This window comes from Salvelinus fontinalis, chromosome 35 (assembly GCF_029448725.1).
Source record: "Salvelinus fontinalis isolate EN_2023a chromosome 35, ASM2944872v1, whole genome shotgun sequence".
In the NCBI taxonomy this organism is placed as follows: Eukaryota; Metazoa; Chordata; class Actinopteri; order Salmoniformes; family Salmonidae; genus Salvelinus; species Salvelinus fontinalis.
In genome coordinates, this window is record NC_074699.1 from 13,310,668 (window position 1) to 13,325,690 (window position 15,023).

Below are 15,023 nucleotides of genomic sequence, written 5' to 3' on the forward strand. Positions count from 1 at the left end.
GCGAGACAGAGCTCTCAGGGAGAAGGATGGGGACGGAGGAGTGGAGGAAAACTTTCACTAAATAACACGTAAGCTGTCCCAGATGGTGAATCTTGGGCAGGATGAAAGCTACGTGTGTGGTTAAAGATTTTTAAAAAGACAACCAGATTTGAGATGCAGCCGAGCCCACTCTCCAAATCTCCTGAAGAGCTGTCGGGCCCAACCCGCACACATCTCATCTCAGAGGGGGGCTGTGCTGTGAGCTGATTGGGCTCCTAGGGGGACAATGGCCGTGCTCCGTCTGTCACGCTCTGTCGCTACACTGTGCCAGGGCCGGGCTGGCATCCTGCGCTTGTTGTGCCCTGCAGTGACATGCTCGTCTTGGCACACCCTTCTGTCGGCCCAGAGTGGGATTAGGCGAGAGATGCTGCTCTAATCTGCAGGGTGGGAGAGAGTGCCTCATGAGCGCGCCATTTCCAGCCTCATGTTCATACCGCGGCTGAAGCCTCTCAGGGAGACTGTTGACAAAAGAGGCCACCCACAAACAGGACAATTAACAAGACTAACCATACTGGAAGACACATTGAAAAGAGACAATTCTTGCAGACATAATGAAAAACACTCCCAATGGATTTCTGTGCCATTCAAACTTGGAATATGTAGGGGTTTGTCATACAAATTGAAACAAAATCCTACTAAACTCTGCTCTGCGATGATATAAATGAGACTACATGACAAACTTGACTGTCAGGGTGATATAACCTGCCCTATCCACAGCTGCGGGTGGGATCTAGACTACAAGACGGAGAGAAAAACAGCTATCTTAAAGTGATTGAGAGCGGCCAGTCTGCCAGTCTCCCAGTCGCAACTGGGGTAGTAACAGCTCTGCTGCTGGTTAATGATGAGACGCGAGAGCCCGAGGTCACCAGTGGTCTTCCTTTAAAAATCAGCAGAGCTGTTGGTTGTGTGACAGCGTCAAGGCGTGAAGAGGGGAGCCTGGGCTAATTAGAGAGAAAGAGAGCGAGAGAGAGGAGGAGAGGTCGAGAGGAAAGAGGAATAGAGGGATGTGCTCACATCCTCATAGATGTCGAAGAAGGTGGCGACGGCGGCCCCGGGGATGGCCCCCAGGTCAGACTGGTCCCAGTGGACACGAAACATGCGGCCCACATCCTTACAGCTGGCGTTGTTACACAGAACATTCTCCAGGAGGAAGGCCTGCTGGCCACTACAACACAGAGGAGAGAGGGAGAGATGCTGTTAGGGACTGTACAAACACATCCTGCGTTAAATCGATGGATACTGTACACACACGGACAGGATCACAGACAAGGTCGGACAAAACAACAGAGGAAGGTAGTCGTCGAAAGAGGCTTCAACATAAGTGATCAGAGCTGAAAATTGACTAGAGCAGGGTTGTCAAACTCATTTTGCCCCGGGGGCTGCATTCGATCTTCACCATTCTGTCTTCACCGAGGTCTGGAGCGCCACACTGAAAATTGGTTATATTTCCTAGCCGTCAAAATTTGCCATCGTTTTGGGAATTTTTTATATTCCCCCGACTGCCTTTCATTTTGGTGATTTTAAGCGGCTGGACACAGTCAAGAAACTGTATGCATGTAGGTCCATTATCATTCCCACACAGTTCCCATTTGGGTTTAGTCATTTTAAAAGTATATCGAGTTTGTTTCCCCCCACAATTTTTACAAATGTAATTGTATTTCATTTGTTTATTAAATGTTTTACTCAAACCACCCGCGGGCCCGGATTGGGTTGTACGTTTGACACCCCTGGACTAGAGGATGATGATGGACAATGTATCCTCTGCGACACTTACACACAGAAGATATCGCTTTCTTTCGACTATAAAACACACGCATGAATTAGTGAAGCAATACCCAGATGAAAACACAAGTGTAGTAAAAAATGTATAATTATACACAAAACAGAGAAGGGGAGCAACGATACAACAGAGACCTGGGCAGAACATACTCAGCTAATAGGCAATTAGTAGCACTGTACAATTAAGTCCACAACGGAGATACAAACATGAGACTTAGAAGGGTTAGAACTCCAGACTGTATTGAATAGGGAAATAGTTTGGTTGCAGAGCTTTCATTTCCACACCATTGTCCAACATGAGGTGTGTTTTTTTTTTCTTTCTTCCTTCCTGTACCCATTTTCTGTCGAGACGGTTACCCGTGTATACGTCTTTAGATCTGATCGGGAGTGTCGAAATGGAGCAAGCCTAAAAATAGAATCAGCATGAAAATGTTCTCTTTTTCCGCCTGTCTTTTCATTCCATTCTCTCTCCCCCTCTCCGTCTTGAGCATTGAAGAGAGCGAACCGGAGGCTATGAGGCTGATAGAAACTCTCACCCTAGAGGACGGCTTGGCAGTGTGTGTGTGTGTGTGTGTGTTGAGAGACAAGGTATGAGTGAGAATGTGTTTCCACCTTTGTGTGTCACTGAAAGACTGAGAAATGTGACACCGCAACAAGGTTCCATCAGTATGCTCAACACAGAGCCTACCTAGCGAGATGGAGAGAGATCAACAAACTTGGAGACGGAGACAGTCTCCCACTCCGACACACACACCAAAGCATGTCCTTCCACATTATGAAGCCAGAGGACAAACTCACACATTCCCTATATGCCCAGTCTCTCTCTTCTCCCACCAGGAGACACACACACACACACACACCACACACACACACACACACACACACACACACACACACACACACACACACACACACACACACACACACACACACACACACACACACACACACACACACACACACACACACACACACACACACACACACACACACACACGTCTGTATATTCATTTTAACAGAACAAAAAGCCCAGCTTCTATCAGACTGGGAGGACCATGAGACCAAGCTGTTGAAATAACAACCTGCTGTACTTCCAGTACGGAGCCTTCGTCTACCAGCCACTTCGGAAGGGATTGGAAGGACATGTGAAATTACACATGTAGTGAAGGTTTGCTGTTGACTTTTCTTGTCAGTCAATATGGCCATTGGCATTTTCCTCTCCAACACACACCATTACCCTTTCATTGTTAGAATAACCATCCAGAACGTTGTATTAACATCAGATGTTAACTAAAGGAAGTCTGGGCAATACAAGGCACTGTCTGGACAGAGATTGAAGTCACAAATTGGTCATCAAACTGTTCACTTGAATGATTGACCCATCATAAAGGCTTTGATGTGCCAAATTCATTAGCGCGTGTGGTGCCACTCCCAATGTCTGGCACGACTAGATCTAACTAACTCTGGAGTGCCGTCACACACCCTAATGAATTTGGCACATCAAAGCCTTTATGACGGGTCTATCATTCAAATGAACAGTTTGATGCATTACCGTACATCTGAATGGCCATGTTTTGCAGCTCACAGAATCTCACAGCTGATACAGGGTTAGAAATGTGGTCCAGGACCTTTTGGCTAAAAAAGCCTAACACAAAAGGGTATTTTTCCCTCTCATTCCAAATCGGATAAGGCAGACAACGGTCTGGAATTGTCCCCTGTAGATGTCAGTCTGAGTGAATGCCCCCAGTGGCCAGCCTCCAGGGGTGGGCACACAGACCTGCAGAGAGGACTGTTACTACACACACACTCTCATGTGGACAAACAACCTTCCACAGCAAACCAAATACACACATCATGTCCTGTTGGAGACAAGGATTCCTTCTAGCTTCCAAGTGGTTAACCACATCAAGCCCAAACCACCTCATAGAACAGCATCCTGGGTAAAAACAATTCAGCACTCTTGTCAGAAAGAGATTTCCCTGTGAGGACACTCAATCAGTAATATCTATTCTCAATTGGATGAAAGTACTAAGATTCTGTCTATAATCGTATCTTCACCCCATAATCAGCCCCACGTCTCAATCGAACTGATGCCTGTGCTTATCGATCTCCTCTACACAGCTAACGATAGCGTGTGTTGCATCAGGAGAGTGATGCTGGCATTTAAAGAGTTTCAGGCTGAACGGTAGCGAGAGCACCCATTGTTATTCAACGCTGTGTGGGTGGGTGTGTGTTCTCGCTCTCTGGGCCTTCGTGTCTTCTGAAGAGCCTGTCTTGCTCCACAGGGGATGTGATGGCTGTGATGAGCACATGGTCAGGAGAGGTGCCAGCGTCACTGGTAAAGGGCAATAGCCTGAGTGCATTGCAAATCATCGAGGTAGGATACACTAGAGAGAGCGTGCGTGCACATACACACACCTAGATTCTAGAGCATCCAAGTCTTGTCTGTGTGGCAAACAGAGCAGAACACATGTTCACACCCAACGAGTCAGTTCCAAAAGCTCACTCAGAAACACACACACACACACACACACACACACACACACACACACACACACACACACACACACACACACACACACACACACACACACACACACACACACACACACACATAGAGGTAAACAGACAGAGACAGTATACAAGTCTTGCTCTCCACCAAAATCATATTTTTTAGCGCAGCAGAGTAATTAAACTGCAGTCACACTTGTACGAGCTGCACCAAACTGAATGTACTTCTCAACCCTACACAATTACTTACGGTCACAGAAATTCAATAGTATTACGTCCTATAGACCAGGGATTTCCAAACTTGGTCCTGCCCTGGGTGTACAGTGCATTTGGAAAGTATTCAGACCCATTCCCCTTTTCCACATTTTGTTACGTTACAACATTCATCTAAAATGGATTTTAAAAAAATACAGAAATCCTCAATCTACCCACAATACATTGCAAAAACAAGTTTTTAGAAATGTTTGCAAAAAAATGCATCCGGTTCTCATTGATCATCCTTGAGATGTTTCTACAACTTGATTGGAGTCCACCTGTGGCAAATTAAATTGACTGGACATGATTTGGAAACATTTCAGCAGCATTGAAGGTCCCCAAGAACACAGTGGCATCCATCATTTTTTTATTTAATAAGTTTGGAAAAACCAAGACTCTTTCTAGAGCTGACCAATCGGGGAGAAGGGCCTTGGTCAGGGAGGTGACCAAGAACCTGACACTGACAGAGCTCCAGAGTTCCTCTGTGGAGATGGGAGAACCTTCCAGAAGGACAACCATCTCTACAGCACTCCCCCAATCAGGCCAAGCACTCCCCCATGGTGGCCAAGCATCAGTTTTTTATTATTTATACATTTGCAAACATTTCTAAAAAATAACAGTTTTTGCTTTATCATTATGGGGTATTGTGTGTAGATTGATGAGGGGAAAAAACGATTTAATCAATTTTAGAACAAGGCTGTAATGTAACAAAATGTGGTAACAGTCAAGGGGTCTGAATACTTTCCGAATGCATTGTACTCGTTTTTGCCCTAGCACTACACAGCTGATTCAAATAATCAAAGCTTAATGATCAGTTGGTTACTGAATCAGCTGTGTAGTGCTTCGGTTAAAACCAAAACGTGCACCCAGGGTGGGCCCCAGGATGGAGTTTGGAAAACCGTGCTATCGGCGAGCGATTCCACACCAGCGTAGACAGAAAATATCCATATCTCCGTTTGTTTTGGCAATTCTCACAAACTTCATTGGGAGGAAGGATGTCTGACATGCTTTTTACATTCGCATCACAAACCATTTTTGAGAAAAAAATGATGATGAAAGTGGCCATTCTAGGCCCGTTTTAGACCTATCCATACCTCATGTAATACCCTATGATCTGTGAACCGTACACGATACAGCTCTAACATATGGAGTATGTCTAGATTCTGAAATACACATTTTCCGTTCATTTATTCAATTTTAAAACTATGAATATTCATATCTCAAAAGTACTTATCCCAAAAATATTTTCCTGCCGACGCTGAAAATCGGCCATACAGGCAATAAATACCCTCTCAGCACAGAGCCTACTTCTGCAATGAGACTGACACTGAACAATGAAATCACACAAGAAACAACTGGAGATTGCAGACAGACCCTCTGAGTAATAGAAAGCCTGAACATCAAAACCCATTTCACCACTCAGCACAGCAGTGTTCGACCGAGGGAAGAAGCATTTTAGCTGTCATCAGCACCCTGTAGCGGTAGACTGTGGAAAGATCCAGACAAATCAATGAAATGCACAGAATCCATATTAAAGACGTCTCAGATCCACTCTCATTAGCAGGAATAAACAGATACGAGATCAGGTAACCGGTTTTTAGACAGATGTGTAACTCTTTGACTGTGTGTGTCTATGTGAGCTCAAGGGCTCAGTACTGGGCCTGTTATTTCGGACACAGAGCCCCCGTCCCCTCCAATGCGGGTGCGAGTCCTGACCGGGGACCTGCCTTGCCAAAGCACTCTCAGGCTCCTCACTAATTGGCCACTGTGGACCCTCTGAGAGGCCAGACTGACAGGGGGCCTGTTGCCTGACCTCTCTTTCCTCCTCCTTTTCCTCTCCTCCACCCACCAGCCAGCCCAGCCTGTCTGGAGAGGACACCCATCCCAGGGAAGGGTTTACCAGCCCAGACAGTCGTTCACCTCCTCCTCCCGCCTGAGGAAGAGAGCTCACTGGTCATTGAAACTCAGCAAGACCAACTACTTCTGCCATTGAATGTGTGTGTGAGAGGGAGGGGGAAACAGAAAGAGAGAGACACAGAGAGAGAACAAGAGATATAGGCAGGAGGGTGTGGTTTTAGAGGGAGCTGGGGGATCCAGAGGCTGAACATGACAGAAAGACAGTGTGAGGCTTCATTTCCTTCCTGTCTGTCCATCCCCCTAAGGGTGCGTCAAAGGGAGAGAGATGGAGAGACAGAGATAGAATGTGAGTGAGACAGAGGTAGAGAGAAGACAAGCCTTCATAATGACATACTATTCAGCCCTTGCCCATTCGACCCGTAACATATTCAGTGCCCGTCCACCTAGCGCCTTCCCCTACCCTGGCCAGCCTCCAGCCTCAGCCCCCTCCTTCTGTTCCTCTCCCTGCTACTCCCTGAGCCCCGTGCCCTCTGATCTCCAGCCTGTGATTATTCATCTAAAAAGGACACTGGCCCATTTAAAGAGGACAATACACCACAAACCACATACAGATTCTTTGTTTGAGAGCATGCCCTTTTCTGAGTGTGCCTAAATCTTAAAATCTACAGTAGAGAAATAAGATTACAAAACGCGAACGGGTCATTCGATTGTTGATAGGATGAGAGATGTGAGCAAACATTATCTCTCCTTCGTATGCAGCAAAAACACCTTTCAGTCGACCAAAGGGCAACAGGCATTATCTGTCAGAGTCAAAGACTGTAATATACAGTCAGAGTGCTGGTCTACTGAGACGAGACTAGCCCTGTCATTCGACCAGGCCAGGGGCACAACATCACACATGTCAACATACGTTTGCCACCTCTTTCTAGGAAGGCAAGTGTCTATGACAAGGTAACATTACATTTCCACCTCTTTCCGTGAACTTAAACCAAAGCAACATTCATAACCTCTCCCCCACCGGCTGACAGACATCCCTCCTCTCTTTCCAAGGTCAGTTAAAGAGAAGCTACGGTGCTGTCAGTGTCACAATAACACACGTCTGTTCACAGGACTCAGGGATTTATAGGCCCATGATCATGTAATGACATGTACAATATATCTCTTTTAAAAAAGGTATCAGCTAGTTGTGGCTAAGCCTAACTGACAAAAAAGCAACTCCTGCTTTCCTAGTCTTGCTACCCACCTAAGTGATTTAATGGCATTGCCTAGCAACACCATGGCTTGCTGGGGAGGACTCAGTAGGGGTGCATACAGATAGAACACCACAAAGAGCCACGGCTCAGTGTGTGTGGATATAGTACTAGTGGAATGGAAGGTCAGTGTGTGGATATAGTACTAGTGGAATGGAAGGTCAATGTGTGGATATAGTACTAGTGGAATGGAAGGTCAATGTGTGGATATAGTACTGGTGGAATGGAAGGTCAATGTGTGGATATAGTACTAGTGGAATGGAAGGTCAGTGTGTGGATATAGTACTAGTGGAATGGAAGGTCAGTGTGTGGATATAGTACTAGTGGAATGGAAGGTCAATGTGTGGATATAGTACTAGTGGAATGGAAGGTCAGTGTGTGTGGATGAAGTACTAGTGGAATGGAAGGTCAATGTGTGGATATAGTACTAGTGGAATGGAAGGTCAGTGTGTGTGTGGATATAGTACTAGTGGAATGGAAGGTCAGTGTGTGTGGATATAGTACTAGTGGATATAGTACTAGTGGAATGGAAGGTCAGTGTGTGTGGATGTAGTACTAGTGGATATAGTACTAGTGGAATGGAAGGTCAGTGTGTGTGGATGAAGTACTAGTGGATATAGTACTAGTGGAATGGAAGGTCAGTGTGTGTGGATGTAGTACTAGTGGAATGGAAGGTCAATGTGTGGATAGTACTAGTGGAATGGAAGGTCAGTGTGTGGATATAGTACTAGTGTAATGGAAGGTCAATGTGTGGATATAGTACTAGTGGAATGGAAGGTCAGTGTGTGGATATAGTACTAGTGGAATGGAAGGTCAGTGTGTGTGTGGATATAGTACCAGTGGAATGGAAGGTCAGTGTGTGTGGATATAGTACTAGTGGAATGGAAGGTCAGTGTGTGTGGATGAAGTACTAGTGGAATGGAAGGTCAATGTGTGGATATAGTACTAGTGGAATGGAAGGTCAGTGTGTGTGGATGAAGTACTAGTGGAATGGAAGGTCAGTGTGTGTGGATATAGTACTGGTGGAATGGAAGGTCAGTGTGTGTGGATGAAGTACTAGTGGAATGGAAGGTCAGTGTGTGTGGATGAAGTACTAGTGGAATGGAAGGTCAATGTGTGGATATAGTACTAGTGGAATGGAAGGTCAGTGTGTGTGTGGATATAGTACTAGTGGAATGGAAGGTCAGTGTGTGTGGATATAGTACTAGTGGAATGGAAGGTCAGTGTGTGGATATAGTACTAGTGGAATGGAAGGTCAGTGTGTGTGTGGATATAGTACTAGTGGAATGGAAGGTCAGTGTGTGTGTGGATATAGTACTAGTGGAATGGAAGGTCAGTGTGTGGATGTAGTACTAGTGGAATGGAAGGTCAGTGTGTGTGGATATAGTACTAGTGGAATGGAAGGTCAGTGTGTGGATATAGTACTAGTGTAATGGAAGGTCAGTGTGTGTGTGGATATAGTACTGGTGGAATGGAAGGTCAGTGTGTGTGGATATAGTACTGGTGGAATGGAAGGTCAGTGTGTGTGGATATAGTACTAGTGTAATGGAAGGTCAGTGTGTGGATATAGTACTAGTGGAATGGAAGGTCAGTGTGTGTGTGGATATAGTACTGGTGGAATGGAAGGTCAGTGTGTGTGGATGTAGTACTAGTGGATATAGTACTAGTGGAATGGAAGGTCAGTGTGTGTGGATGTAGTACTAGTGGAATGGAAGGTCAGTGTGTGTGTGGATATAGTACTAGTGGAATGGAAGGTCAGTGTGTGTGGATGTAGTACTAGTGGATATTGTACTAGTGGAATGGAAGGTCAGTGTGTGTGGATGTAGTACTAGTGGATATAGTACTAGTGGAATGGAAGGTCAGTGTGTGTGTGTGTGTGTGGATATAGTACTAGTGGAATGGAAGTTCAGTGTGTTTGGATGTAACTGACAGGTGGATTTGGTGTTTACATGCTATAACGGTATGGGCTTGCTAAATCAGAATCACAAATGACAATTCTAGATTTAGCCTAAGTCTCCATACACTCTGATTACAAAATGAAGAGAAGCAGTAAACCTTGTTAGACTTTGATTCCCTTCCTCATTTGCATCGGTTTGACAAGCCAAATTATGGTGTTCACAATAATTGGATAACAAGCAGGGCAGTCAGAAGCGGGGCAGAGGCATGTTGACCGGGTCACAGGCAAAGTGGAGTCTGGGTTAATTCTTCTGATAGCCCCACTGACAAGAACGGGGTATGCTACTTTGATGTGAGAGCAATTGCAAGATACACCTAATTAAAAACAAATGTATCGCTGATCGTGTTTGTACTTAGGCAGACTACAAGTGTCAGGGTTTATTATTTGACCATGCTGGTCATTTATGAACATTTTGGCCATGTTCTGTTATAATCTCCACCCGGCACAGCCAGAAGAGGACTGGCCACCCCTCATAGCCTTGTTCCTCTCTAGGTTTCTTCTTAGGTTTGGCCTTTCTAGGGAGTTTTTCCTAGCCACCGTGCTTCTACACCTGCATTGCTTGCTGTTTGGGGTTTTAGGCTGGGTTTCTGTACAGCACTTTGAGATATCAGCTGATGTAAGAAGGGCTATATAAATACATTTGATTTGATTTAAAAGGATTATGCCTACCCTTTGTGCCAGTTTGCCATTGACCTACAGTGTAGAAGCACCAAATCATAATTTCTGCTGTGTGTGTGTGACTTCTTTTACACACACACACCCCACCTCCCTGAAGAGTACACTGTCCCCTCACTGAAACAACACATCTATCACAAGAAATATCCTGACATCATAAAGCTGCCGTTTATTGATGATTAGCATTCCTTAATGGATTTAGGTGGTCTGCTATCTCTTTCGCTATCCCTTCTGCAAGTGAGTGCTCCCTAGAGTTAGATAGCACTCAGGGTTAGCCATTTTCATTAGTGACCTCTTTTCCCTTTCTAGAAATACCCTCCAAGACCGCAACACACACCTCCAGTTCTAAGCGGTGTGACGTTCTTCTCCTGACGGGGGCTCTATTATAAAGCAAGGAAACCATTGCACAGGAAACGGTGTAAAACAGTGCTAACCAGCGAGACACTTGCTTTCTTTGTATGAGAGAGTGGGTGGGCGGACTGCCTGGGTAGAACCAATCATATGTAAAAAATAGCCCCCTATACGCTCTAGAAATATCCTAAATCTTCAGAGAAAACACAGGTCTTTCATCATCTTTACGAAAACATGAACTCTACAAAGTACTCAATGCTCTCATTGGTATGAGATTACGTCTCAGGTGTGTATAAACCGATGCAACACTGAAACATAGGAAGTGGCATCAGACATACTTGTATGCTTACAACCCTGAGCACAATTGAGAGGGCTGAGAATAAATTACTATTCCTCAAAATGGCTGCCTATTTACCTGTTCCTTGACGCCACCGACAGATGCTGTCAGGGTGTAGTAAGACAGGCAGAGAACATCTGAGGAAACGATTAAGAGAAACATGCATTATGCATACTAACTCTGGGGAGTTACATGCAAACCACAACGGCCACGTTGCATGAGTGTTTCAAAATACACTACCGGTCAAAAGAACACTTACTCATTCAAGGATTATTCTTTATTTTTACTATTTTCTACATTGTAGAATAATAGTGAAGACATCAACATTATGAAATAACACATATGGAATCATATAGTAACCAAAAAAGTGTTGAAAAAAAATCTAAATATATTTTATAATCTTCAAAGTAGCCATCCTTTGACTTGATGACAGCGTCGCACACTCTTGGCATTCACTCAACCAGTTTCATGAGGTAGTCACTTGGAAAGTATTTCAATTAACAGGTGTCCCTTCTTATAAGTTAATTAGTGGAATTTCTTTCCTTCTTAATGCGTTTGAGCCAATCAGTTGTGTTGTGTCAAGGTGGGGGGGGGTATACAGAAGATAGCCCTATTTGGTAAACAATTCATAGTCCATATTATGGCAAGAACAGCTAAAATAAGCAAAGATAAATGACAGTCCATCATTACTTTAAGACATGAAAGTCAGTCAATAAGGAACATTTCAAGAACTTTGAAATTTCTTCACGTGCAGTCACAAAAACCATCAAGTGCTATGATGAAACTGGCTCTCATGAGGAACGCCACAGGAATGGAAGACCCAGAGTTACCTATGCTGCAGAGGATAAGTTAATCAGCGTTACCAGCCTCAGAATTTTCAGCCCAAATAAAAGTAACAGACATCTCAACATCAACTGTTCAGAGAAGACTGTGTGAAATATTTTTATTTTACCTTTATTTAACTAGGCAAGTCAATTAAGTACAAATTCTTATTTACAATGACGGCCAACACCGGCCAAACCCAGACAACGCTGGGCCAATTGTGTACTGCCCCATGGGACTCTCAATCACGGCCGGTTGAGATGCAGTGCCTTAGACCGCCGCACCACACACTCAATTGCTGTAAAGAAACCACTACTAAAGGACACCAATAATAAGAAGAGACTTGCTTGGGCCAAGAAGCACGAGCAATGGACATTAGACCAGTGGAAATGGGTCCTTTCGTCTGGAGTCCAAATTTGAGATTTTTGGTAATCTAACCAGTTGAAAATATGCGTTGGTACTAAATGAATATGATGCCAGATCAGTTGGCGCCTGAGACATTATTACTGATGATAGGACGACAAACTGTATCTTGGAAAGTCTACACCCTTCTAGTTATCAGATTCACATGGAATTGTTGTGCAATTTAAATATGAAACTTTGTGAAAAGATTACATGTATTTTTAGCTTCCAAATGAGAGAATTGGGTTTTCATGAGTGAACTATGCTCAACTCAGTGGCCCTGCCCATGTGAACAGACATTGGTTATAAACTATGAAACACGCCCTTCTCTCCCATCCTATATAAAGCCCTTGACGAAAATGTAACTTTGTGTCCCGAGGACGAGAGGACGACCGTCCCCACGTTGAAAGGGCTCAAAATTAGCATCGAATTTCAACGTGAAGATTACGATTAACACACCGAAAGGATTAATTTCGACTATACCAGCCAGAATATAGCATGAACTAAAAGTATGGCAACTTGGTATGAACTTTGAACTCTTATTCACTCCAGATGTGATACCTCCTAGCCGTTGAGTTAGCAGCTGCTGCTGTAAACGTGGGCTAGGAAAGGGTGGACGACGTATCCAGTCTACCACACAACGACGATACTACAACGTACCCAGTTTACCACCAGAGACACTCTTCAAAGGACAAGGAAGATCTCTGTTGGGCAACACGGCCTTCCATCTACAACCAACCCATTGAAGCGCAGCTCAGAGTAAATATTTATGGCATTTTCCTTTTCCAAATGGGCGGTTATTTAGAATGCATAAGATTCTGTTTTTACATAGCATAGCCCTTTGTTCTTCAGTCCTCCCACACTTTCATTCAAGCCCAACCCCCTCTCTTTGTGTAACCAGCCGTCATATAGGTTCCGTCCCCCAGGGACGTTTTCTTGTAGTACATAATTAGTAATCAATGTATGATCCATTCTGTGTTTATGTAATTCTGTGTGATTATTTAGGTATTTAGTAAATAAATAATTAAACCAAAGTATGTATTGCGCTGATTCAACTTGTTAGCCAGGGTTCGTGAAGATAACCAAGAATTCTTCGATGTTCAGATGTACTGAAATAAGGTGACGATTAAATATTGACTGCAATTGAGGTAAAAGATTACCAGGTCTTTAAGAGTTTATTAGGAAGATAACAGCTCGATAAACATTATTTCGTGGTGCCCCAACTTTCTAGTTAATTACATTTACATGATTAGCTTAATCAGGTAATATTAATACCAGAGAAATGATTTCATAGAATAGCATGTCATATCACTTAATCCGGCATAGCCAAAGACATGACACTTGAGACATCTGTGGCATGGTGTTGTGTGACAAAACTGCACATTTTAGAGTGACCTTTAATTGTTTCCAGCACAAGGTGCACTTGTGTGATGATCATGCTGTTTAATAATCAGCTTCTTGATATGCCACACCTGTCAAGTGAATATATTATCTTGGCAAAGTATAAATGCTCACTAACAGGGATATAAACCCATTTGAGTACAACATTTAAAAGAAATAAGCTTTTTGTGCGTATGGAACATTTCTGGGATCTTTTATTTCAGCTCATGGAACATGGGACCAACACTCTACATGTTGCGTTTATATTTTTGTTCAGTGTACATTTGCCAAACAACTTAAAATTAAAGCATGGGCTCTATGTAATCAACTAGGGGCTATGTGTTCTATGGAAAATAATGAATGACGTGGAAAGTGTGTAGCTAGAAATGCTGCTAGAAATGTGTTCATTTGCCGGTAGAAATGTGTTCCACATGCACTGACGTAGCTAGCTAGCAAGTTTACTAGATAGCTCCAGTAGTTACCTTGGCAACCAAACAAACAGACTTGCTAGTTTAGCTAACCAAACCATCACCAGTCCTAGCTTGCTGTTATGAAAATCGATTTCAACAATGACATTAATGTTTTCAATTCGTCTTTTGCTTTCAAAAGCAGCTTAAACAATAGAACATGTAAGAATGAACTACTGTACAGCCCATACATTCTACCGCGCTGATATACCGTGCATTATAGGGAAATAATGCACTCTAGAATGCCCTTCAAGCCAATCAGAAAAAAGTATTCAACAAAGCCATTGTATAACATAGCAATAAGGCCCAAAGGGGTGTGGTATATGGGAAATATACTACGGCAAAGTGCTGTTCTTAGACACAATGTGACCGCTGAGGTGCCTTACTGTACTGCTATTATAAACTGGTTATTAAGATAATTAGAACAGTAAACAAGTCATTTTGTGTCATACCCGTGGCTTTCATCCAAACAGCATTCAGGGCTTGAATGACCTGGTTTATAACTCAAAATATAACTTTTTTTGTTGAATATTACAGCCACTATTCCCATGCCTTCTACATGTGAGCACTTGGGGCAGCATAGGCTACTATGCACAGACTAGTAAAATAATACAACTTAAACTATGATATTCTGTTCTTTTGAAATACAATTGATTTGTTTTTTAATGTTTATAAAGAAATGCCTAAACAAAATAATAATGCATTTCTTTATGATGGTGAATAACACTTGAATAACACTTGACCCTACAGTAACATAAACAAATGACATAATTTATTTGTTTTGTATTGTAATGGTAGGCCTACCTGAAAGCTTCCTAAACACAAACAAATCCTATTTTCTTGCAATAGTATTAGGGCTGAAAATTTTACCCAGAATCGTCAAATTTTTCTTCCTAACAAAATTGCAACCTTACCGGTAATATCCCGGTATTCCCGGAAAT

At 43.3% G+C, this 15,023-nt stretch overlaps 1 protein-coding gene across 1 annotated transcript in view; it reads right to left on the minus strand.

Annotated features, from left to right (window-relative positions):
- LOC129834339 (T-cell immunomodulatory protein-like) overlaps positions 1-15,023 on the minus strand; it is a 118,831-nt gene that overhangs the window by 42,257 nt on the left and 61,551 nt on the right. The window contains exon 11 of the mRNA XM_055899239.1: positions 1,054-1,204. Within this exon, the coding sequence (XP_055755214.1) occupies positions 1,054-1,204 (151 nt within the window). The remainder of the gene's footprint in view (positions 1-1,053; positions 1,205-15,023) is intronic.